The sequence below is a fragment of the Passer domesticus genome, chromosome 6, assembly GCF_036417665.1.
Source record: "Passer domesticus isolate bPasDom1 chromosome 6, bPasDom1.hap1, whole genome shotgun sequence".
NCBI classification, from domain to species: Eukaryota; Metazoa; Chordata; class Aves; order Passeriformes; family Passeridae; genus Passer; species Passer domesticus.
In genome coordinates this window covers 12,266,192-12,293,230 of record NC_087479.1, presented here as the reverse complement: position 1 = coordinate 12,293,230, position 27,039 = coordinate 12,266,192, and the positions used below count along the sequence as shown (strand labels likewise).

Below are 27,039 nucleotides of genomic sequence, written 5' to 3'. Positions count from 1 at the left end.
ATGAGGCCTTTTAAACAATCCCAATTTTCAGAAATGACACTGCAATTTGAATAGTCAAGCAGCTTTAGGAAGCTGTAGGTGAGGTGACAGCCAGCATGGCTTCACTAAGGGTGAATTGTCCCTGGCAAATATGGAAGCCTTCTGCAGTGAGGTTACAGTGTTGGTGGATAAGGGAGGAGTGATTGTCATAATCTGCCTGGATTTGTGCCAGCGTTTGACACTGTCCTGCACCCTTGACTCTAAACTGGAGAGGTGACAGATGGACAACTCGAGGGTTGAGAAATTGGCTGGATGGTCACACTCAAAGGGCTGTGGTCAACAGCTTGATGTGAGAGTGCACACCAGTGCTGAGTGATGTGTGGTGCTCTCAGGGGTCAGTGTTGGAATTGGCACTGTTCACATGTTTGCTGGCAGCACTGACAGTGGGATTGAGCACACCCTCAGTGGGTTTGCCAGTGACACCAAGCTGTGTGCAGTCAGCACACTGGAGGGAAGGGGCCTTGCCAGACTTGAGAAGTGGGTCCATGTGAACCTCATGGAGATCAGCAAGGCCAAATGCAAGGTCCTGCACCTGGTTCAGGGCAATCCCAAGAACATGGAAGGTGTCCATGGCAGGGAGATTGGAACTAGATGATCTTTAAGGTCCCTTCCAACTGAAACCATTCTATGAATCTGTGACAATAGAAAAGGATTCCTGTTCCTTGCTGCAAGAAATATGATCATATTGACGAGTAAGAAGCATCAGAAGAGTTGCCAAAAGACTGTTTCAAATTGCTACAGGAGTGTAGCTTCTGTGTATAGGTGTAATGGGATTGCAGCACTACAGAGAAGTGGAACAAATTGTTGTTCCAAGTTGGTGACTCTGATCTTCCAGGTTAGAGGGAGCAGCTAGTGAAAAACACACCAAATGGTGTAGTTAATCTTTTTCCGAGAAGAGGGGAAAAATTTGAGGAGTAATTGTTTCTGAGTTCAAAAGGTGTTAAAATGAAAGGGAGAAAGCAGGTTTAAAAAGAAGGAAATTCAAGGATGGTATCTTGGCAGACCATAATTAGTTGCAGGATCTTCTGACCTGCATAGCTGAACTCTCCAAATGTATATCATGTTCAAAATATCCTGTAGGTGCTTAAAAAATAACCACAAATAATATGTGAGCCTGGAAGCTGCAGGCTGGCCAAGTCTCTCAGTGCTTGCTCAGTGCTTTCTCTGCAATAGTGTCCACCAGTGAACCACCAGCTGCTTATGTTCTCCCTTCTGTCCTCTCGTGGACACTCACAAATTCACAGAATCATGGAATGGTTTGGGCTGAAGGGACCTTAAAGACCAACTAGTTCAATCCCCCCATTCATGGGCAGGGACACCTCCCACTAGACCAGGTTACTGAAAACAACTTCCAACCTGGCCTGGAACACTTCCAGGAATGGGGCAGCCACAGCTTCTCTGGACAGCCCGTGCCAGTGCCTCACCACCCTCACAGTAAAGAATTTCTTCCTGATACCTAAACTAAACATCCCCTCTCAGTCTGAAGCCCTTTCCTTGTTCTATCACTCCATGCCCTTGTAGAAAGACCCTCTCCCTGTTGCTTGCAGCCCCTCTAGGTTCTGGAAGGTGCTGTAAGGTGTCCCCAGAGACTTCTCCAGGCTGAACAGCCCCAATTCTCTCAGCCTGTCATTGCAAGAGAGGTGCTCCAACTCTTGAATGATCTTTAAAACCTCCTCTGGACTCTCCCAAGAGGCTGATGTCCTTCTTGTGCTGAACATGAAATTTGGTAAAAACACATTGTTGAGACAGAAGTTTTTTATTATCTGCAGGAATTGGCAAGTCTAGTTGTTCAATATGGAAATGTTAATATTCCATATAATGCATCTCATCAGAGAAAATGCAGAAGCCTGGGTGAAAAATTATGGTCCCAATGAGATCTACAATACCCTTTATGTAATCCTTCATCCTTCATTTTGTGACTGAGAGACTAATATTTATTTTTTTCCAAAACCAACTTGTACTAAAATAAAAAAGGAGGAAAAGGAGTTATTTTTGCATTTTTCTTTTGCTGAAGGTGATTGCCTCAAATCTGCTCTTTGATATTGGAAATTGATTTTAGATCCTTGGATTTTGGACAGTTGTTATTTATCCACATAAGGCATACACCCTGAGGAAATGTTGCTTCCTTTAACAGCAGATTGAATCAAATGTTTTTGCTGACATATTTTTCCCTGTGACAACTGACACTGCAGTTGCCACATATTTCAGTGGTTTAGCACAGAGGCATTTGAAGAGAAGGAGAGAAATGCTTCTAAGAAAGTAATGTGAGAATGCTGTTGCTGGAAATGAAGATAAGCACACACTATTCTCATAGTGGCTATGTTGAAGTATTTCTACTGAAGAGGGAAATAGATAGAGACTCTTTGTTAGAGGTGGTAGAGTCAGGTTTGGCCAGATTTTAAGGGAGAAAAATTCTGATGCTTGGGCATATATTCTTATCCCAAATATAAATATGAAAGGAGATTTATCCCAGGATATTCATTGGATTGGAGGAGCTCCACTGTCTATGTAGGAGGTAATTTCCAGTCACAGTTAAATCAGTGTAAATTGTCTGTGATGTGTGTATTTAGTGCCTTAAACAGGGAGCTGTCTTTGGAAGAGTGTTCCCTTCTTTTCTCCTGTTGAACTGCAAACCCTACAGGGCACCAGTCTCACTGGTGCCAAAGGCTTGGTTCACCTACCTGAGATCTGCAGTGCAATTCATTTCCAAACCCAAGAAATTTCCTCTCTGTTCCCTTTGCCTTCTAGGCATGATAGCATGTTTTTGCATTTTTATCTTGTCTCTCTCATCTCCAAAACATGTTTATCCCCTTCTCCCTTTTTTTTAACTCTCTCTCTCATCTCCAAAACATGTTTGGCCTCCCTCCTTTTTTAACCAACCTTGTGGTAATATTTACAAACAAGAAGTGTCTGCTGTTGTTTAATGAGGATCCAGACACGCTTTTCAGAACTGAAGGTAGTTATCAAGGCACATGGAAATTGATGTCAGTCTTTAAAATTAAAACAAACACGAGTACAGATGGCTTCTTTAAATAACAGAATTTATGATAATTTTTTAATCCACCTATGGGCATCCATTAGAGCAAGTCATTCTCAGTCCTGTGTTTTCTAAGCCTTAGTATGAAGTCTATAAAGACTTGAAGCATTTCAGCTGAACTCTCATGGAAAACAGCTGCTGCCCAATGCTTCCTGCCTGCAGTGCCTGCTTCATAGGGGTGGATGCTTGGTTTCAATATCCTGGTGTCTCCCAGAGATTCTCATTATCTCTGTCCTTGTCCATATTTTCAGCTACAGGACATCACGGGTGTCTGAATTCCTCCTTGCCTTTTCTTGTGCAACAAGGCCAAATGGATAAAATTGCTATCTTGTTATTTCTGCTATTCATAAGGCAGATACAGGATATGGGGCTTCTTCCTGTGATCCATTTTAATCCTTGTGGTGTAAAGCCTCAGACTAACTTCCCATTAAGTTTGTCCATGGGAGGGAAAGAGACAGAGAAAAGAACAGGCTGAAAGGAGATAAAAGGAGAAAAAGACAGGTAAAAATTTAGGGAAAGAGATGATTGAAACTTATTTTTTTCAGACTGGAGGATGGTTTTATATCAAAAAGCTTGTTCTTTCTTCAGACTCTAAGAATTTTTATAATAAAATAAGTATTCCTGCCAGCTTTGCAGATTGTCTTTGCTTCATGAGACAGCACTTTTTGGTGCCATTTCGTGTAGTTAACACTGTTCTGCCCAGCCATCACAGCTTAGCCAAGGAGCTGTTTCTTATGAAGTGATGTTAAAATGGAAGTAACAGATAAGACTCTTTTTGACATGCATTGCAAATTATTTGAGATCAAAGTCACATTCTTGTTTTAATTGGGGAATGGAAATCTAAGAACCATATTTCAAAAATGAAGAAAAATGCATTTTACATGGATCAGATTTTCACAAGAGCATGTATCAGCTCTGATTATTACAGGGAGGAGGACCAGCTGGATGCTATTTATGTAGAAAATTGGCCTTTGTCTTTAAGGGCTCACATAGATGTGGAGTGTTTGAATGATTTGAAAGTTTCTGTTTGTTTTTCAGTGATGGAGAGTGTGGAAAATGTGGTTCTAAGTCTGCCTGTGTGTATTGCAGAATGAGTGGAGCAGGCATTTTGGCTCTAACACTGTTGTAGGGTGCAGCTGGACTGGTCCTGTTATGGTACTGGGGCAATTTTGTTGCAAGAGAAGCAGCACAGGATTTAGGAGTACTAAGTACTAGTAATATAAAGGATGGGGAAAAACCCACCACCACCACTTTTGGAAAAGGATCAATCTCAAAGCTTGAGGATGAGACTTCAAAGACTCTACTGGCTTGTTAGGCAAGATTATTAGTACTAATAAGAGGTAATGCACTCATGTCAGTAGCTCCCCTATGGTAATTTTTAACTACTCCACATAACCAATGGCATTTTCAAAGCTCACTCAGACAGCACAAGCTCATTAAACAAAGAGAGGCATTTATTTAAACTATTTATAAAGTTCAGTGTGTAAAGGAGAAGAAAGAAAACGTGTTATTAAAGAAGAAGGTGAAAATGAAGTACCCACAGGGCACAGCCCATGTAAGGTATCTGGGTAATTTGACATGAAAACGATGTCTGATTTATTGCAGAAAATCCTGACATTGCTGACCAAGATGTAACAATATCCTACTTTTGAAGGTCGAAGTAAGAGAAAAATCAATCCTGAAAGACAATGTGGTTTCCTAGCATGAAGACTTAGGAAGTGGAGAGGTTTGTTCAGAGGGGACACAGTACACTTGTCATCACCTCAGCCCCCACTGCAGTTCTGCTCCTTTCAGATGCAATTGTCTCTCCCCAGAAAGGGTCACATCTGTCCTGCAAGTGCACAGGCCTTGGGTGTGGGTGTGAGCTCAGTCCCTGCAGCTTCCCACGTTCCTTCTGAGCTCCAGGCACACTTGTGTGCTCCGGGTCTGCATCAGGATAACCTCGACTGCCAAATCCTGGGGATTTCAGCTGGCTGCTCCTGTGTGTGGGTGGGGGAAAGCAAAGGGTCAGACTGGTTTTCCCTGTAGATGCAGAATTTGGCTCTTGAGGTCTGGAATGTGTTTTCCTTTGCTTTTTTGGTTTATTCTGTCTGAAGTATCTGAGGTTGGCTTGGTGATAGTGAGGGTGAGAGCCTGAGCTCTGCCTTGGTGTCACACACAGAGATTGACACCCTTGGGGTTCCACCAAACTCCAAGAGCCTGATACCATCTTACTTCTTGGGCCTTTAGCCCATCAGCTTCCCCAGTATGTGTTGTGATCCAAGTACAGCACTCAGCTGGCCATGCTTCCAAAGTAAAGTTAATGGTGCTTTCTCAGAATTTCTCAGAAGTTTTCAAATCTTTATAGTCAGTTTGCATGCTTGTAAATTACATGTGTTTAAATTAAAACAACTAATCTACAAACTGCTGCATCTTTTAGTTGTTTCTCTGTACTGCAAAAGGATGATACTGAGCATTTTGGTGGGTACCATGAATAGGAAGTTGAATTTTAAGAATGCCTTTTGAGATATATATCCTGATTTATAGAGTCCATCTGGGAGAGGAGCTTTTGAGAAAATCCAATGCAAGAGGAGCAAAACCATGCCCTCATGATTCTACCTAGGAAAAATGCGCCGTACTGTAGATTTGCACTTGTGGTTTAAGGTGATGATGAGCAGAAAGCATATTTCCAGGGCTTTCTTTGTGAGCAGATTACTTAAACCCAGATTCCTTCTGATGTCTGAGCTCAGTCATGGAAGCATTAAAAAAAAGAGTCAGCAACTTGACTAAGACTGCTCACTGAAACCTTTATTAAACTTTAAAGAAGGCAATGAAGCAAGGACTAGATGTAGGTGGGTGTGGAAAATAGCTGTGGAGACAGGTGTTGCTTGTCAGTTTGAATTTTACTTCGATGTTCAAGCCAGCCAAGGCAAGCGGGGACAGAGCTGGTGGGGAAGTGGGGCAGTGCAGGTGCCCTGAGTTGGCTGGAATTGCACCTCTCCCTGCAATCCCCAGAAATGCACATCAAGGGAAGCCATCCATCCAGGAGCTTGGGCTGGAGGAGTCATCTGGGTTTCCTTAGTTGGTGTCCAGCATGCAGACTCTAATCTAAAGTCCCAAATCACTGAAGATTCAAGGGGGGATCCAATCTGACAGTTGTGCCATAGAGCTGATTATTTGTCCTTAATGCTGGGGTTTAGTGCAGCTGCTGCCAGACATGGTACCTCTGTGCCCATGGACATGGGGACCTGTCCCCAGACCAGTTATTAAAGGCAGAGAAATTGAGGCACAGAGTGTCCTAAATCCCAGGAGTGGCACTGATGAGTGAGGTCCAAGCCCTGCTCTATGGCTCTCCCCCATCCAAGGATGCCTTCCCTCTGAAACATGACTGAATGTGTATATATGTACATAAACACACCGAGATAGTTTTGTATGTGTGTTTCTACATTGTTCTGTAAATGAAAGTTTGTATTATGTGAGCAATTTCCTTGAAATCTCCCTGCTGGGGTTGTGAGTATAGGGGATGGAGACAATGACACTTTGTTTTGATTTCTAGCCCAAGTTACTGTGTATAGTGATTCAATTGTGGCTTCTAGACAGGACTTATTTATATCTGCCCATTAGATTTGGGAAAAGGCTGCATGTTTATTTACACTACTGCAATTCAAATCTATTTGTCTGCTACACTTAATGACAGAATGTGTGGGCTTTTATATAAATGGAGAGATCTATTTCTATATAGATATATTTAGGCAGAAAGCAAAGAATGATTTTTTTCATTAGTGCATGACTTTAACAGACAACAGGAAAAGGGAATTTGGTGATAAACCTGCAAAGTGTCAGATCAGAAGATACAAATCCCAGAGAAATAGGCATGGGAATGTGACTGAGAAGGACTGTTCAAAGAAAAGCACATGAAAATTAATATCAGCTGTTTTAAAGGTAAATATCAGAAAAATGCTGTCTTTGTAATGGTAATCATAATAGTGTTCATATAATAGTTAATAGTATCACTGTTTTGATGAGGAGCACAGAAATCCCAGAACACTTTAAAGATGTTCATCAAGTAACTCAGCGTTCTGGCAGAGATGTTAAAATTACCCCTACTTTGCTGTTAGTAGGAAAAGTAAGGTTAAATAAAATGCCAGAGGTCAGATTCCAGATTAGATGTGGTGCTGGGAATAGGGAACATGCTCAGACTCTTTCAACCCATGGGCTTAATTCAAATGTTTGAAATGGAAAGACCTTGCCATGTTGGGAATTCACATTTGAGATCACTCTTCAGAAAGCTGGTTGTCTTCTACTTTTGTCTTTTTTCTGCAGTGGAAATTAGTCCCACTTTCAGCCATGAGAGGATTAGTAGTGCTGTGGATGCAGTTGTGCAGATGTCTGGGATGAGCTTCATTTCTCCTAACTCTGATTGTCTACATCCGTCCTGGTCCCTGTGGGCTCCTTGTGTAATCAATGGAGAGAAAAATCTGCTGCTAACGTGATTCCTCTGACCTGTTTTAGCCACCTACTTTAGGAGCAGATGAAGCATGCTCCAGAAACACTTTTATTTCTTCTGATTTTAAGGGAGTCCAAATGAAAAACTGACACTTAGAGGTTGTCTGGACTGGACAAGGTGAAGCAGAACTCAGAACTGAGTGTAAGAGGCCCTCATATTTTGTCTGGCTCAAACTGTGGCTTACAGGAGTTTATCTTTTTTATACTGGGGTTTTGCATGTGTCACTTTTCAGCTTATCTTCTTTCCTTCAGCTTCTGGCCCATGTTTTAATGTCCATTAGATTTAACTACAGTTTTAGAGCAGAAACATGGGAATGACCCAGGTACTGCCTTATTGACTTGGGTGAGACCACAGCTTTGAATTTGGTTATTACTTGAATGCATCTCTTTATTGCAGGAAATGGAGTCAATAAACTTGTAAAACATGATGTTAGTCAAGACAGAACTTGACTCCTGATTGGGTACAAGCACCTCTTCCAACAAGAACACCTACTGCCCCCTTATAGGGAGCATTTTAGGGGTTCAGTTCATTGTTACCCTGATTCTTACCACATCCCCTGGGATGTTCTTTTTCTTTCAGTTTACTTTAAATTCTCCTTGAAATATATCTGGAATGCAGTGCCTATAATGCTTACACAGCCATCTGAAGACCACTTCTACAGGGCTGCCCAAATCAGTATTCTCAGACTGATGTGCTCCTGTGTGTCCATACAGGCTGTCTATAAAAGCTCTCTCTCTGTGTTAAGTTGTATGATGTGCCCTGTGATTTTGTTGTGCTTTGGCTTGATTATGTATATATAATAGCACCCAAACCACTGAAATTCTGTGCTGTCATGAAGCTTTCCGAGGGAAAGATGTATTTAAAAGTCCAAAGACTGCTGTTCCTGGATAGTAAAACCCATGCAGATGAGGAAAACTGAGAATAACTTCCTTCATGTTCTACCTCTCTGCCCTTTGGGATGCTGGAGAAGTTGTGGAGAGAATTTTTGGGGGATTTCAAAAGGTTCCTGGTGTATTAAATACCTGAAACACAAAAGTGGATGTGTCAAAGTGTATCTGATCTCCTGGTCTGTGACTTACATTGAGAGTGTAACTTTTGTCATCTTGTTTGGGTTTTACTATCTTTATGCTTTGAATCAATTAGCTAATGAAGCTGGGATAGCTGACATTTGCCTAAAACCACTTCTTTTTATGAATTGATTTGTTTTAAATGTCATCCTAGAGCAGCCTGGTTTCACTGGTGCAGTAGTTTGCAAACACTGAAAAGGAAATTCCCTTCAAGAAATAATCCCTGTGCTCCTGTTTACATGATCCTGTCAAAGTCTCAAACTGTTGTGCTTTTTGTAGATTAGCTGAGGATGTTCTCCATGCAGTACTACCTTATTCCTGCACTGGATCTGGCTTATAATTCATTAATCATTGAAATAACAAGAAATATGGATGGACCTTAAACATGGCTTATGCTTTCTGGAAACTTGGGCAGATGTGCCCATTGTATCCAATTTTAAATCCTTTGTCACAAGGATACCTGATGACTTTTCGTTTTAAAAGCTGAGCTCTGGGACAAGAAATCCCATATCCCTTCTTACACCTGGCTAAGCTTTTGCATCTCAGTCCTCTGAGAGATACTGCTGTGCACTGGAAACTGCACATGAATATCCTGAGCTAACAGTTATTCCAACCAAGCCTGTGTTGAGTTAAAGGCTACAATTGCTACATGTCCCAGGACCTGATCTCTTCTTCCCTGGTATTGCCAGCTGCAGAGTGACTGAACCTGTGGGATTCCTGGGGCATGCTTCTAAATGTCTTAGCAAATACTAAGCAGATGAATATGAAAATAATGTTAAATCTTCCAGTGATAACATCTTTATTGCAATTATAAGGTGGCAGTTGCTGTTCCTTTCATAAGAGAGGTTTGAGTTTTGGTTTTTTGTTTAATTTGGAAGTGAATTGATAATTCTCTTCTTGCCAACTGTGTCACATGAGACAATGAACTTCACAGTGAAATCTGACTGTAATAAAACACATAATCTGTTTCACTTAGTTTTAAAGAAGGCAGTTGTTTAAAGCAGCTGGTGAAGTACACAGATGTTCTGGTTGAGGGCAATCCAATATTGAAATGGCATAGTGTGGCAACAAACTCGCATTTTCAAATGAATGGCTGACAAAAAAAATATTTAGTGAAGCACCCTACCCTTAATTATAGTGGCAGATATTTTTCATCTGGAAGCATGTGTTAAAAAGGTGCTGAGCTCGGGTGAGCCTTCTTTCTGGCAGAAAATGCTGTGTTGCCGTTCCTTAAGACAGAAAATGCATTCACTGGCTTGCTGGACTCAGCTCTGCTCTGTGAGCTTGCTGCCTGAGACTGCAAGTGAAATGACAGTGGCTGTGCAAAGAGGCTACATTCATCTACAGACACAAGTGTTGTGCAGCCACACAAGAAAAGAAAGCCGAAGGTAAGATGCTTGTGTCAGGGTCCTGCTCCTCTACAGGACCAGCAGAGTTGAATTTTTAAGCTGGGATGGAGACCAGCTGCCTCCGTGAGTTTCCTTGTGGAGACATTTTGATCATAATATTTTACTCATCTTTGTGAATGCCTGCCCAGTGAAGCATGGAAGTGTTGGGCTTTCTCTCCCCGCTGCAGAGGAGGAGGTCAACTTATGCAATTTCCTTGCACTTCATTTCTTTGAATTTGCACAGCTGCCCTCTCGGGACTGCAAAGTCCCTGGCCCTAGGGCCTGCCAGTTTTGGAAGCTTCTAAATGTCAGGTCTAATCTCAGTTTTCGTTTTAAAAAATACAAAGTTCCTTGACTTTTTGCTTGCAGAGAAAATGGAGCTATTCCCAGTCAGTCAAATCTTGGTGCCATTATATTTCTGGATATAAAGTGGGAGAGAGAATGAGATGTGACTCTTTCATTTTCCTACAATAAAAAGAGGCATGGTGCCTTCAATTACACCAATTAAATCAATTATATAGTAACTTTCCTCATTATCACAAGGCCCCTGCTTTACACAGCCCTGTTCTCTAGTGCAGCCTCCAGCATCAGAAGCTCTTCATAGCCCACCCTGGCCATGCAAAGACCAGGGCAGTTCTGTATTGCCTGGTTCCCAAGGTGGGAGCTCATCACAGAAGACACCCAAGAGCCTGAGGGGAGAGGGAGGATCAGGTATTTTCTTATTCCCTCTCCTGGCTGCCCAATTTGAAGCCATTACTGGAATAAAGCTACAGGAGTCTAGCCTGGAGTAGAAAGTAGATAGGTAAGTGGTATCAGAAGTTTAGCCCATGACTAAAAGTACATTTTATGTCCTTCCCTGAGCTGCTCCAACTGCCAGTTCACCAGTTTTAGCCCCAGGGTTGCAATTTCTGCCTGCCTTCCCTGCCCATCAGCTATCTATCATTGAGTCAAAGTGTTAGTCAGACCTTCTGCAGCTGTCAGGGGGGCTGACAGTGGTTGCCTGTGTATCTGTAAGCTGTTGTCTGATGCTTCCTGGCACCAGGGGTGGTGCAGAGACTGTGAAGCTCACCTGGTCAGACAGCACCCAGCTAAGCTGAGCTTTGTGTCTGAGTTGGCATGATGCCAGTTTATTAGTGCCATGATAATTTTGGCTGAGTTGTACTCACAGAACTGGAAGTCAGACTTCTTGTTTGCAGGAAGGACACGGTGTTTGTCCTTCTGCCATCCTTGTCAGTTAAACAGTTTGTCTTTCCTATACCAGCATGCATCAGCCTGTGCTGTGTTGATTAACTGCTTACCTTTTCTAGAATTCATCATCACAGGGACCTCCTGTGTCTCAGAGTGCTGGATCCCTGCTGCCTGCTTGCGTGGTCTTGGAGAAACTGATAAGAAGAGCCTTGTTCTAGCAGTGTCGTGTCTTCCCAGCCTTTAGAAGACAAGAGGCATGTATGGCATGTAGGAGCTCTTCTCTGAGCTGGAAGGATGAAAGTAGAAAGTATTGAGCTCAGCAACTTCACCATTTCAGTGCAGAGCAGTGTCAGGTTTATTCTTATTCCCACCACTGTTACAGAGACCCAGAGTTAGGATGGGCTTCAGAAAGATTTGGTGGATGGATAGAGAGCATGGCCTGGAAAGAACTGGGTTTCTTCCTAGGCTTGTGCTAACACTGGGGTGTCTTGGGCAAAAAGATTCACTGTCTAAAAAATGGGGATAGGTAGACTCCTGGAGCATAAACCTACTAAAGTTGCAACACTCTTCTTTTGGAAACAGCTTCTACTCAGGTGGTTTTCTTTTGAATGACCCCTCCTGGACAAAGTTATGTCTGTATTTCCCTGTCACACTGTTTTATAATGTGACTTCCCAGTCAGTGGCAGGAGGTGAGGATATATAGGCTTTAACACATTCATTCAGATTTAACTACCTTCTCAGGAAAATATTTAGAAGTACCTTCTCCACATAAGAGATTTTCTATTGCTAAAAATGAATGTGCTGCCTTGGGGTAAATGCAGTATCTTCTTATTGCTCATAACATGGTTACTTTAAATCTGCTGCTTTATTGAGAAAATTATCATGCTTGCTGAGGATCCCTTGTTGAGGATCCCTCCATTAGTCTCTCAGGGAGGCAGTGAGTAGAGATGTGGATGAGTCATGTGAAGCCTTGTGTCTCTTAGTGCATGTTTGCAAACCTAATTTTAGTCAGTCTACTCCATTCCACTCTGCCAAAATTAGATAACATTGTTATAGCTATGCAAGTGTTTAAATCAAAAAGATTCTCCTGATAAATATAATTAGGAAAAGCTGTTCTCTTTAGCTGTATTTAGCTGTATGCAGTCATGGATCATAAATCATAAATCTTTTTTTCCCTTTTTTTTTCTACAAAGTACCTAAATTTTTGTTTCTAAGACTGCTCTCAAACCCACTGGCTTCGGCAGGCTTTGTGTCACATCCTTAACTATCACACATTCAAATGTGTGCCTAACATTTCCTGTGCATCTTTGTGCTTGAAAGTGATTGTTACCACTACAGTTTTCTGCCTGCAAATGCCCTCATGAGGCACAGCAGCAGCCAGGAAATTGCTCTGTTTACTGTTAATTTTTGAGATTTCATGCTGAATCCATTGGATTTGTATTTGAGCACCTCTTTGCAGTGAATTTTACCCTTTTGCCCTTAGGAAGCAGGGGATCTGACAGACAGGTGTTTTCATGGTCACAGGCTGAAGTCAACAGGGATTGGGACAGGAGCAGAACCTGATACAAAATATCAACAGAACACATCCAAAAAGGAAGAAAGAAACTGATAGTGTTTGTAAATTGACTCCTAAATGCTACATCTGATGCCACTACAACAGCCTTTTAGCAGCATTTGTTACTTCTGATTAGATTTGTTAGATGTACTAGATGACAACAGTCTATTTAAACATCCATTTATACTCTTGCTCTAGCATGTGTTAGAGTCCTGTGGGAATTGTATTGGAATTGTGGGGACACACAAGAAGCCTTTCTTCTTTCTTCCTGGTACTTTTGTTCTGATTTGGCAATCATGGCATGGCAATTTGCTCCTGGGATCTCTTTGGCTTTTTGTCTAAAGAGGACCAGGCGTGGAATCTCTGGACTTGTGTTTCTCTCCAATTGCTTATGTTGGAGGAATGAACTTAAGTCACAAAATCTTCTTTGCAAGGTGAGATTTCTTGCTCCTTCCCTTTCCTCCCAAACACATCATGTCTGCCAGCAGGGGCTATCTCAGAGAGAGGTGTGCTGCCTGCCTGTGGAAGAGGTGGCTAGCTCCAAACCAAGTGAGTGAATGCAGTGGTTAAAGAGAAGAACGAGGGCTGGCCTGTCCCCTTGTGTGCAGCCTGCATGGGGAACAAGTGACTCATGCTCTGGACAGCGTGTTACAGGCTCCTCACAGCTTGGGATCCCACAGTTGCAGCTGATGTGTGACTAGTCATCCAGCATGGCTGGAGTGTGGGGCTGTGGAGCAGGAAAAACGCTGGGATGTGGTCCAGAAGGAGACTACTGCACTGGAAAATGTCCTAAAAATATATCTTTTTTAGCAAGATCTTAATGCCAAAGAGCATCATCTTATCTCACAGTCAGGAGTGAATGTAGGATCTTATCCTCTGGGATAAAAAGGGGCTGGGGAGGGAAGATTGAAATATCTCCATCTTTGCCTTATTGATCCTTCAGACTGCTCTTATCCTGTGGGTTTTTCCCTTTCCTTCTGCTGCCAGTGTCCTGCTATGTGCTGAGGGAGGGCAGAGCCCTTGCTTCCATTGCACCTGTTTTCTGGGTAAACAGATTCACTGCTGTTGACAGCAGTCCACCAGCTCCTCAGCCTGCTGAAGTTCCATTTGAATAAACAAAGCATATTTTCAGTGGTGTGCAATGCTTGGCCTTGGTAGCAGAGAGCCCTAGCAGGTGTCTTGAGGGCCTCTAGAGATGAGACAACAATCCCCAAGCAGAACATGCAGTGGGCTGGCTGCTTAGCTAATGGAAGCTGGCCAGCCTCCACTGGATTTCACCCAGGACAACTAGATTAACACAACACCAAAAAAACCCCACTTGTTTTCTTTCTAACCAGCAATGTCCCCTTCTCTTCTGTCTCTCAGCAATCTATCCCCTCATCTTTCCCCAACTTTCTTTTTCTGATCTTTTCCCTTCTTCCTCCTGCCGCAAGGATCAGAAGTACAAACACACCATTTGCTAGTCTGGAGTAACCCCAGAACAATTTGCCTTCTTGCCACAGTCTCAGATATTGCAATGTCTTAGATGTTCCAGAAAGCAAATGCTGCCTTTGGTTTTCAAAAAGACTGGTGGGGAACTTGCAAGAGGCAGGTGAGCTCCTGTGGCACCCAGGTAGAGCAGGGCTGTGCTGGCACCAGTGTGGAAGTGTTGGGAGTGAGCCTGTGGTGCTGCATCCCCCAGCGTGTGACACTGGGAAGAACTGGAAAAGCACAGGACCCTGGTGCAGCAGATTGTCAAGTCCTGGACTGGACTGCATGTACTGTCTGGGCATTGTATTTTGGTGGTAAAACTCCATCTTCAAGTCCTGCTGAAGGACCCCTTAGAGTTATTCCAGGTGGTCGTAATAGCTAGAGGGGACTGAACAGTCTTGCACCTCCAGCAGGAGTATTGCTGCATGAGTCTGCTTAGATGGGGGGGAATCACCTGTCTAGCATTGACTGTGTTAAGAAATAAAAAGAAAAATCTTTATTTTCAGGGTTTATTATGATTGGATAAATAAAAGCAGACAGTTAAAGAAGACAAATGGGAAACAGAAAAGGTAATGGAGTTAACGAGATTAAAAATTGATCTTGAATAGTGTGTATTAAATTATTTGTATTTATCCTGGTGTCTCTGTTAGTGGGACATTATTAATGACATGCTCAGAAGGTGTGGTTAAAATGAGGACTTTTTTTTTTAAAGGGGTTTGAAATATGAAACACAGCAGGAAAAACAGATGTTGGAAAAATTGGAGGCCAAGAAAGTCATTAATAGACTATTTTCAGCCTTCAATGGATTTGATTACCTGATCATTATTCTGAGCACTGCTTGGAAAAGGTGGGAGATGTGAGAGATGTCTCCTTGAAGTCTTGCTACAGATGTTGAGATACTTCTATAGCTACATGTTAATGTATGGCTGAGCAGCCTTCAGAGACTGGGAGAAAGTTCTACTGGATTAGGAGCAGCATCAGGTGGAAAATCATGGATGAAATCAGTGTCTTCATTAATTGTGAATTATGGATGAAGGTTTTTCTCTGCTGGTTTTATATATTTTAAAAAGAATTGTTAAAATATGCCTTCAGTTAAGAATATTTTAGAAAGTTCCCCATGCTGGCTCTTGAAGTTAAAAAGAATGTCTACTTACAGAAGAGGTGGAAGTTAGAAAGTGGTTTGTGTTTAAGTGTTGAACCACCAAAGCCTCTTCCTACAGAAGTATTGAGAGGACTGCATTAACTCCTGCTGGTTCTCCTGTCCTGGCTGAATAACGTGAATTCAAAATTTGCAGGCTGAATAGAATGAACATAAAGTTTTGGAGTTTATTTTCTTTCCCCCTCCATGTTCTAATTATGAATAAAAATACAACCTGGTAGCATTAAAGCTGTGGAGGAGACCAAGCTTAAAGTCTGTCAGCTCAGTGTTATGGCAGATGATATTTTGTATTTATTTTGCAGTATTTTTAAAGTTAATTTTTAGATGGAACTTAGGGAGTTATGTAACTTATTCCTGTGTGCTATGAATTAAAATTAAAATTTCCGTTGCTGCACAGTGGGAAATATCAAAACCAGAAAAAAAACCCTATGAAATGCAAAACATGTGTCATTCATTCTCTGCCTAAGTTAATGTGAAAATTTAAAATTCTGAATACAAGTGTAGTTAACCTGTGTAACTGCTTATTGAGTTTTAATAGTAAATCATGTATTCTGCTGATCACCTAAGAATGCACTAAGTTTCTTCCAACCAGTAAGAGTTTCCTTTGGGAAAGCAACTTAAAAGCACAAATGGGAACCAAAATGGCAATAGTGCAGGACACCCTGTTTTAATTAATTTTACTGGTTTACACCATAGTTAATACTTGCTGATTTTGCAAGAACTTGTGGGCCTGATTGGAAATGAAGGTGGGCTCAGAAGGAGCCTGGGCAGTGGGCAGGGAGGTGGTACCCAGGCTGCAGCAGCCCAGCTCACTGCACCTCTGCATGACTTTCTCACTTGCAGAGGTGAGAGCTGGCCAGGACAGAGATCTGCAGCACAGAGCCAAGGCAGCTTCCTCGGTGGTTGTGAAATGACACTCTGCAGTCCCCCTGTGAAACTGGCCTTTGCTTTTATTAGAAAGGTTTTAAAGTATCCCAAATTGGAATGCAATGCTTAGTTGCTACATTAATTTGAAATAAAAGGTTTTTTATAGCCAAAAACTATGGTTTTCATTTGATTCATCTGTAATAGTTCAATTTTTCTGTTTTCTGTACAGAGAAATAAATCACCATTATGTGCTGATTTCTCTTTATGCTTGTTTATTGTGGTGTAATGGTTTGTTCTGCTTTCAAGTGTCATTAATCCCCAAGAAGTAAATCAGAGTTTCTGAGTAAGCTTTTCATTGTCAGATTTAACTGGGGTTTAATCCTCAGCATCATTTAAAAGGCCTTTCTTTTTATGGAGAAGCCTTGTTAGGAATGACAGCATGCAGACAGTAAAAGTTCAGACACTGTAGCTGTCACCTGTTAGAACTTACATTTCTCTTTTCCCCTTCTCCTTCTGCTGTCTAGGGCTTGGGGTGGGACACAGACAAAGCGGTTTGACTGCAAAGGGGGAGCAGAGGAGGATGATGGCTGTGCTGTAGTCTGGTCTGGAGCTCCTGGTGACTCTGGCTTCACCACTCACCCCTGCAGTGGCTTTGGGTGAGTTTCCCAGCATCACCAGCTGGAAATAACCACACATAGCATTTAGGCTTGGGTGCTGTAGTCTCATGTCTCTGTGCAATGGAAAATTAGGCTTTTGGTGCAGGAAGACTTGCTTCAGAACTGACAGCAAGATGGAAGAGACTCATTAAAACAAAACAAAACAAAAAACCAAACCAACCCTCAGTAAAACCACTGTGGCAAGAACTGTCACAAACCACATACTTCTTTACCTGCTCGTCCCAAGCAAAGACAGTACACATCAGCCAAGAGGCAAATAATGAAAAACATTTCCTAACTGTGTCCCTGAGATGTGCCAGCAGTGAGGAGTCCTGTTTGATGGATGGTCCTGCATTTAGGAGAGGGGGAAGGATTCTCTTCTCTGTTCCCTTCCCTGATTCTGGAAATAACTATCCAAGTGTTGTGGGCTGGTCCCAGATCAGTTTCAACAAAATTGGAAAACAGAGGCTGCATGTGGCAGGAGTGGGTTTTCACTCTAGCTGGCTCCAAAGGAAAAACTCCAGAAGGCCATCAGGCACTGGGACAGGTTTCACTCCTTCAAAAGTTGTTTGTGGTAGAGTTCCTGTTCCATTGGACACATGGGATGCTCTGGTGGCATTTGAGGCAGTGATAAACTCATACACAGAGGCAGAGGAGTCCACACAGAGAGGACAGCATACATTAAAAGACTTAAGATTTCACAGGAGGAACTGGATTTTTTTTTTTTAGGGTTGTGCAAACTCTTTACTTTCTACTTTGTAAAAAAGACTTATGACCTGTACAACAGTTTTTGCAGTTTAGGGCTAGTCTGCAGACCTCAAAATAATGCTATATTGCTGTGATTTTCTTTCTAGACTTCTTATTTGTGGCTTTATGTCTAAAATTTTCACTTAAACAAATTTAGCTTGATGAAAATATCAATCAGCCTTAGTTTGGGAGAGGGGGAGAGCCTTTCTATTGACTGCAGAGTGATTGAGATGCAAGTTCAGACACTGAACTTGGTGTGGATGTGTGAGGTGGATGCAAAATGAATTTATGAGATGGGTAAAAGGATCTCTGAGGAGAAGAGCTGGGTATAAAAATGCATAGATGGGGATATCTTACAATATCCTCAGAAGTGCCTCTGATGCAGGAGGGATGTCTGTTGCTGGATAGATTTTGCCATTAGATTTAAAGAATGGCCACTTGCTCTTTGACTGAGACCACTACAAGGGATAAAAAAATTACGCATCTGCTTCATGCTGTCCTGAAATGTACTCTCCAATCTGCAAAAATAAAACAAGAGCTGATGAGTTTTTGATATGTATTTGATGTTTTACTATAATATCTACTATCCACAGAACAGCCTTGCTAAAAAAAACCCAGAAAATGTAAATTACATGCTATGAATAGGCAAATGATCCCTAGGCAATAATGTGTGCTGAATAACCTTTGTGCCTTAGCAAGCTGCCAGATCTGCAGTGAGATCTGGTATCTGAATAATGCATTGGATTCGATGCTGTACCTGGCTCTGGACATGGAAAGCAAGATCAGTCAGCCCTGGCAGTGGGACCACTCTGTGCAGGATGACACTGGAAAAGGTTCAACCACAGCATCTCAGTGCAATTGGAGAGTAAATTTTCACTACAAAACAATGCTCAGGATAAGCTGATTTGGTCTTCTCCAATCCCTTCATATTGATTTTTAAGAGCAAAGCAGCCTTTCAGGACCATTTGCTGAAAGCAGAATGTGCCACTGCTGCTGGACTTGGGGAGAAAGACAAACCATCCTCTTATGGAAAGGATTAACACTGCAGCAGTGTCTACCAACACCAGCATGAAAGAACACAACCTAACTGTGTGTCTTATTTTGGGCTTCTGAGTGTTTCTATCGCTCTCTATGTCATCTGAGCTGTTTCAGAACATAATTTCAGCTGGATCAGCCACAGTGGATATTTTTAGAAATTCTTTCCTGTTATGCCATTCTGCTACTGACTGAAAAAGTGAAAGGGTAAGGCCAGCTTTCAAAGGGATGCATACTCTGTCTGTTTCAATGAAATCAATATGTTAGTCTCCACCTACTGTGGCCTGGGGTTGTTTTGAGAACTACGTATCAGAAGAACATCATATCATTACAAGCATTTGAAAATTATTCTCTGAAATCAATGTGCTGTTTTCTCTTAAGCTTGCATTTAGCAAAATCTTCTGAACACTTCTTCCCTCTGAAAAAGTTAGTGGCTATTAATTATGAGAGAAATGCATCTGAAATTATTTTCTCCAGTGACATGGATTCATCTGTTCTACATAATTCTGTTTTTACTACAGTGACATTCCAGAGGTTACACCCAAGATAAATTTATCTTGATGTATGCTGTGTTATTTATCCATGGAAATATAGGGGTACGGGGGGATGAGCAAAACCTGGCTGCTGCTGTGCCTGTGCACATGCTAGGAAATCTGCTGGCAGCAAATACAGCACATGGAGAAAAGTTAGCTGGCCTGATTCTGTCTTTTCCAGAAAGTCAGAGAAAGGGAGGCGGCCCCGAACGCCCTGAGCGGGCAGTGCCGAGCGCGGGTGTGCTCGGTGTGCTCCATGTTCTCTGCAGCTGGGAACGGCACAGAGCACCCCCTGCCCAGCCCCAGCCACCCCTTCAGAGTGCCAGCCTCTCGCAGAGCCCATCCTGCACTCAGCTGGGCTGGGTTTGAGTGGAAACCCTTTGGTGCCACACTAAAGGTCATCTCCGCTGTGGCTCTTCCCCCTTCATTGAGCAATTGTGGGAGCAGCTGCACCGGGGCTGTGGCCAGGCAGAGAGAAGCACACTGTGTGGCTGTAGGGACAGAAACGTCCTTGTGTCCCTCTCACACCCAGGTGTTAACTTCAGAACTGCTCAAGGGTCATCCAGTGAACTGACAAAAATCACCATCCTCTCTCTGCTTCCCTCAGCAATTGCTCATTGTGGAATTTTTATTTCCTTTTCCAGCAGTGGTCTGCAACCTTGCATTGTGCTAACAACACACATCAGATTGATGGCCATGCCATGTGGGGTGGGGAGCAGGGGTGCCTTAGAGCAGCCACCATCCTGCTCATGGAGATTACAGTCATCAATTTCCATTTTCTGTGAGCATCAACAACATGATTCTTGGCTTTAGGAGCATCAGTTGATTCCCAAGGCTAAGCAGGTTTCCTTTTGGCAACCATTACTCCACCCCCACCATCAGTGCTATAAAAAGACATCAGCAGGTAATTTGCTTTGGGTCTATAATATATGAGCCTGAAATGACATATTTTCCTTTACTACATCAGATTGGTACCCAGACTGGTACCTTTTGAGCCTTTACAGATGCCTTATGGCTTTCAGTGCAATAGCACAGTCATCTCTTTTGCTGGCTAATCAGAAGCATTGTTGTTCAATGCTGGTTTTGGGGCAAAAAAAGAGAAAGCTTCAAACCTTAATTAAACACCATTGAAGAAAGCCTGAAATTTCAGGAGCAGATCCATTTGCAGGGCAGTAGGCTCACAGCCATGTTGCTGTTATCCTGCACCCCATCCAGCAGCACTGGTCTCTCCTCCTCCCTTAGGACCCTTCCTGTGTATTCCCCCACCCCTTCCCACTTGGCTGCAGGCTCAGGGTCTCCATTTATGTGGTCCCCATTTCATAGCTGAGCTGGTCTGCAGGCACACACAATACTTTAATCTGAATTTGGACATCCATTCTGTCAGGGAAGACCTTTTCCAGGGCAGAGAGGATGGGTGGGGATCCTGACAGGGAAAGGGGACACCCTGGAGGAAGCAGCTGGGGACTGTGGAGTTGAGGCTAATCCCTCCTGAAGCGTCAGACCCCACAGGCTGCAGGTACATCTCTGGTGGATTCCTAAGCTGAACAGCTCTGAGCTGAACCTTGCAAGGGCTTTTCAAATACTCATTCCCCAAATGCTTCTAAACAATGCTTGTGATTACTCAAGAACCATGACTGTAACACTTGGAGGAGGAAGAAAGGCTTAATAAACCCAAATGTGTGTGCTAGCAGTAATTCACAGCAGGGTTTCTGGCTGAGCCTGCCAGCTGCCACAGTCTGCACGGGTTGCATTTAGCCAAGCCTAAAAGCAGGAGCAGTATTGTCTCTGGAGAAACCTACTGCTCCCTCCTATTGTCTAGAGAAATTAATTGCTTTATAGTAATGCCTGGAAATTGCCAGTCCCATGCTAAACAGATAAACAGCAAACAGAGAGTACAGAGATTTGTTCAATGAATCTCCAAAGCTGTTGGAACTCCAATTGAAAAAGGGGCTGATTCCTCCCTGTATTCTTCCACGTGGTGGTTTGTCCCTTCAGGGATGTATAGAGCACTGTCCCATCAGGTGTTGTAACTATAACACTTAGCTGTGCAATTGCTCACTGCAGTGCTGGAATAGTGTTTATTTCCTTTCACCATAGCGTGTTCTAGATCCATCAGGAGCTGCAAATGTTCTAGATAACTATGGCTTTCTTTCCTTGCTGGTGCTGAGCCTGCTGTGCCTCTGAGAGATGTGACTGGTGACATGTGGCAGGTAGGTCTCAGACACCACCATAATGTTGTCTAAAAGTCCTAAGTGAGCAGTGCATGGGAGCATTACATGGGCTGATTCTGTCCTTTCACAGGCCGATTCCTGAAAATGTTCAGGGAAGGTGTTAACATCACATTTTAATTCTCGACTGCAGTATTCATCTACAAGCTTTCAACCCAAATGTTCTCTCTATTGGCTCGAAAGTGATTGTTACTTTTGTCCCCTTCTCCAAAGTTATGGTCTCAGCTCTGTTCTTTAGGAGACCTTCCTCTGAGAGCAGAGGAGTCACTCCATGGACAGCAGGAGTTTTGCATTTCTGACCTCACCCATTTGAGGTTCTGATGTAACTGCTGTGTCGCCCACCTTGGCTCTGTTTGCTTGCCCAACCAGATGCAAACCCTCTGCTGTGGCCCCATGTCCTATTGCTGTCATACTTGTGTCTACCCTATGCCCTGGTGTTTGTTGAATCTCCCTCTAGAGCCCCAAAATTATGCTAAGTAGTCTGATTTTTGGAGCAGGGAATTTCACAGAATGGAGTAGAATTTGTCCTTGCAAATGAGAAAAAAAAACTCCTACAAAATCAATGGATTTCTGTCAGTATAAAACAAATTTGAGGGGGAAGAATCTCTTTCCTTCCTCTGCATGCCTTCTTCTTTTTCCCTAAAGTGTTGTAAACAGCAAAACTGCTTCTGGTAAGCACTGTCCTGGCACTGGAAATGGCTTTCTGTGGCTACTTACAATTACTGTGGAGATCGATGGGGAGCAGCAGCAGTTGTGCAGTGGAGAGTGAATGACATGAAGTTAACTTTCCCTTCCCTGCTGGGATAGTGTACTGTGGCTCTGTTTCCCTATCTTCTTCATACAAGAGTCATTTCAAGCTTGATTTTTCTTGATTATCAAAAGCGAAGTTATAGATTTTACTGTACTGAAGCAACCCAAAGCATTGCTGCTGTTCAGGGGTGTCTCCTCATAACCTACCCTCCAAGCACATTTGGAAGCTCACAGATCCCTTCACCATAATGCTTTTTAAGTTCATCTTGTTACCTTTCACACACACACATATATATATAAATGTCCTTGTGCTGTGTTTGGAGCTGTATGAGGAAGAGGGATGATCACATGTGCCTTCCCTTAGAGCAATACTGCCCACATGGGATGTTATGCAAAGGAAAGTGGAACAGTCTTAAAAAGCTGGGGAAAAAATTAAAAGCATTAAGAAAGGAATGGGAAGCATTTTGTGCAGTCTGTGTATAAACAAAATGTATACTGTTGTAAATGTCTTTTTTCTTAACTTTTTTTAAGCTTGGACATGACTGCCATGTTAAATTGTTTCCTTCAGAAGTCATTGGCAGTAGCAATTGTATTGAAGTGGCTTTGAAGGCTGGACTGAGCAGCAAGATAAATAATAGTGGCATTTTTGGTTTGTGCATTATCATATTGCTCTAATTCAGCTTAATGAGTCAATTATCCACTTACAGAAATTAATTACAAAACAGGCTCTAAAAGTGTCAAGGATGGGTTCTGTCAAGCCAGTGTCATGTTGTGGGATGTGATGAATGATGCTGAACCTCTCTCCATCTCTGTGCCTGTAGACTCCTTTCCTTGGGAGAGAGGTGGTGAGAGTGGAAAACTTTGGTTTTGGGCTGCAGTACAAAACCTTTTGTCAGTCTGTCATACTTCGTGTTCAGCTTCACCTTGAGTAAAAGTGGGCTTGGGAACATCAGCATCATCTTGGGGAAAAAATCTCGGGGGAGCTAACTGAGCTGCAGCACTACGGGCTCTCTGTCATTCTGGGGTGTTGGGTGCTCACAGAGAGATTTACTGCAGGGATTCTGATCTGTAAGACATGAACTGCCTGTCTGTTGCAATGGTGCGTCTCATGTCAAGGGAATGGGATGCAATAGATCAGAGTTAAATTAAAACACATTTCATGTATTTATAAATGAGCAGTGGTGTCTGTTTTTCTGCTTTGGTGAACCTGACACATATGAATGTACAAACCTCAGTCTCTGGTGGTTGGTATTGTTTTAATAGTAAGTGAAAAGCCCAGAGAGTATAAATTGCTTGTGTTTCTTCATGACAAAACTGGATTATATAAACCTGAAAGGAAACACTCAGCAGAATAAAACTTATTCATGTATTGCCTGTTAATCTTTCAAGAATAACACTGATTGAAGTTGGGGTTGGTTTTTGGTGGGGTTTGGTTTGTTTTTTTCTGATTTGGGAGCTGTTTCTTACTATCAGTAAAAGAATTGATTTGATTATTTGAATATTTAAAGGCTGAATCGTGCATGGCATGAATGCTGTGATCTTTAGAGGCACTGACAGCTTTCCCTCTGGCTGTTAGCATGTCTGCTTTCTACAACACAAATGTCAACATCACTACTCCTCTAATTAGAGCAGTAGGTCAAACAGTGTCTTTGTCTGTGGAGGAACCCGAGCCATTAGCCATGTTAAGAAGAAGCTCCTTTGTTAAGCTTGATTTATGTTTCTGAGGTTTGTTTTATCCTGTGGCAACCTACAAATGCTGTTTTCAGAGAGGGGCATTTTTGCTGACTGCAGAGAGGGAAATACACAGAAGAGATTGTCTCTCCACTGATTCAGCCTCTGCAAACCTGCCCCAGCAATCCCAGCTGGCCGCAGGTCTGGCCTCTGTGCCAGAGTGCATTGCTTTAGTTTTATTCACACACAAGTGTGGGCTTCCAGAGAGTTTAAATTATAATAGTACTGTAAGTTGTAGAAGGTTATAAAAGTAGAGAAATACAGTGTTATTCCTTAAAACTGATGCAAAATAAAATTGCCATCGTCCTTGTTTGGGTTCTCTGCTGGAGGCACTAGTTTGGTTTTGCCTCTTCTGATTTGTTTTTCATAAGGATTTAGCATAATTTTAGCATAATGATGAATCTTCTATTTTAGATCAAGAAAATAGGGTTGTCTGTCCTGAACATCTGAAAAATATGATTGGTATTTACAGATCATCCCATTTGTTTTTCTGATGTCTTTGATTGCATCTCGTCCAATGCAATATGCATCTCACAAAACTGAAATTACCTTATGGAAATACATAGAAAAATATTTTAAAATAGACTATGGGCTTAACATTTTTATTTTAATTTTAAAAAATATTTTAAATTTTATTTAAATATATTTTTAATTAACTGATTTTTTTATATAACATTTTTTGTCTCTGTGATCTTGAGTTTTAGTGGATAAGTAGTTGGTGAGTCTCCAGTGGAAATTCTCAGATTTCAGAACAGCAGGATTTTTCCTTAGAGTAATTAATAGTCAAATAAGCTAACACTGGCATGAGCTACTGTATATGCTTTAATTCAGCTTGTTGTTTCTCTGGAAGGAGAGTGCCAGCAGTAGAGAGATCACAGCAATCTTTCCTCCTCAGAGAGGAGCATGTTGAAGAACAGTGCCAAGCAAAGATGGACAGGAAAAGCTTTGGGTATTGTTTCTCTGTCTTTTGTTCTCATTAGCATTTGTCATAGCCACTTGTGCTTCCTTTCTCCTGCCCATTTCCCTACTATGCCATGTGCCAACACAAAGACCAGGGTGGTGTGAGTGACTCCTTACAGATGAAATATTCATTTGCCTCTGCCCTCCAGCAAACCTGAAGCACATGGAGAGCATAAAGGACAGTGTTCCATTATCCCTCCTTGAACCCACCCTGAGCACACAGCATGCCCAAAGCCTTCTGGCACTGGTGGGCATCTCTTGTTAGTCTGGGGCTGTCCTGTCCAAGGAATTGCCTGTAATTGGTCCCTGGGGTATGGGCTGGGATATTCTGCTTCCTCCACAACAGAATGATGTGGAGGGCTCTGCCTGCTGCCTTCTCACTGCTGCCTGCCAAAAGCACTGCTCAAATGCTTTGCCTCTCCCAGGGTTATCTGGGAAAGGAAACCACCTCCTGAACACCCCTGCAAGGTGCTGAAACATGCTTTTAACTAGAGGGGAGAAGGTTCATCACATTGAGTTGGTAGGTGGAAACCTGAAATGGCTGAAAATGCTTTCAGTGTTGCAGAGAAAAAAGTCTCTTCTCTCTTTCTGCTGTGCCCTCAGCGCTGACATCTCAGGGGAGTTGAAGCTCTGGAGATTTTGTGTTGGAGGATCTGTGCTTTACTACCATGGCTCTTTGGGTTGGTTGTGGGGTTTTTTTTGTTATTGTTTGTTTGGTTGGTTTGGGTTTTTTTCACATTTGCTCATTGACTGTCATTCTGCAGGAAATTAAAGCTGTTCATTACCCCAGACAGAAGCTGTGTTTGCAGATTTATGTTGTCCTTCTCTGAAGAGACAGTGCTGCTTCTGCCAAATTAGCTGCAGCAGATCTATGACCTGGAGGCTGCTCTTCAGTAGGCTGGAATTAAACCATCCAACACACATCCAACATAAACACTGCTCCTATAATGAAGCTCAGATACAAGATACCAGGTGCCAAGTTTCTGTTGGATTTTAGTGTTACCTAACATATATTTAGAAATCCCAGTCTTACTGCTGAAAACCAAATGAAACTGAAATAACGGACTTGGGCTTAATTTGTTTTCATTACTGCATCACAGACCTATGAATTAATGACTTTCAATTTGTTTTTCCACTTCATATTGAATATAAACTGAAAGACTAAGGCATACTAATTCCTCTTTTCTTCTCCAGCATAAGAATGTCCTTAAATGTGCACCATAACATTGCAGATGAAAAGCATGAAATAATTTCGACTGTTGTGTGTGCATAAAACAGTTTAATATTTAAGATCATACATAAATATAAGTTTCTAAGTTTGCATAATAATTTGGCTGCTATTGAGTTGGTACAAGTATTTCCTGAGGGCTACCCTGACTCTTGGTCAAATTGATGCTCTCTGTTCCTCTGAACAAAGGAGGCACAGAGAGGGTCACAGATGGCTACCAAGTTGGCCAGTAGCTTTAGGAATGAGCTGGGGAGCTCTGCTGGTTTGGAAACCTGAATCTCCACAGGTTTCACACTGAAGATGGTCTGTTAGCCACACTGGCTGTACCCTGGTATTTGCTGGTAACCCTGCTCAGCAGGAAGCATTCCTCTCTCCTCAGCCTGCAGTGCTGGCTCTCACACAACTCCATGAGTGTCTCTGAAGGCACACTTCATTGCACGCTGTGTTATGCTTTATTATAATGAGCTGGGTGCTCATTAAAGCTTCACAGTTATAAACAGAGCTGTAATTTAGCTTGAGGAGCACTGTGATATTAGCGTGGCACCTGGAAACTAACCTTGTCTCAAGCTGGGTTATGTCAAAATGTAAGCGAAGGTACTTATTTGTAGCAACTGAAGTGGATGATAGAATTGCAAGTGTTTATAAAATGTACAGATGAAAAAGTGGAGGAAAATCTAATCTAAGTCTACAACCCCCCTCTCATTCATTCCAGAATCAACCCCCTCTCCAGTCATTCAGGCAGCCCTCTGCTTCCTGGCTCTTCGGTGTCATGGCTCTACAGAGGGATGACAGGCTCTACCCTGCCCTCATCCTCTGGTTTCACAAAGTTTCTATTCCAGCAGAGGAGGCTCCCAAGAGCCCTCCAAGGATCTGCATCACACTCCCTTTTCCTTTGTACGTTTATGCAACCAGTTA

General features: G+C 42.4%; 1 protein-coding gene across 8 annotated transcripts in view; it reads left to right on the top strand.

The window, feature by feature from the left end:
* Positions 1-27,039, top strand: part of EVL (Enah/Vasp-like) — a 142,642-nt gene that overhangs the window by 30,456 nt on the left and 85,147 nt on the right. For 4 of the 8 annotated variants that reach the window (XM_064423380.1, XM_064423382.1, XM_064423378.1 and 1 more), the window contains exon 2: positions 16,781-16,912. The exons of the other annotated variants lie outside the window; for them this stretch is intronic. In XM_064423380.1, the coding sequence (XP_064279450.1) occupies positions 16,781-16,912 (132 nt within the window). The remainder of the gene's footprint in view (positions 1-16,780; positions 16,913-27,039) is intronic. 8 annotated transcript variants of the gene reach the window in all.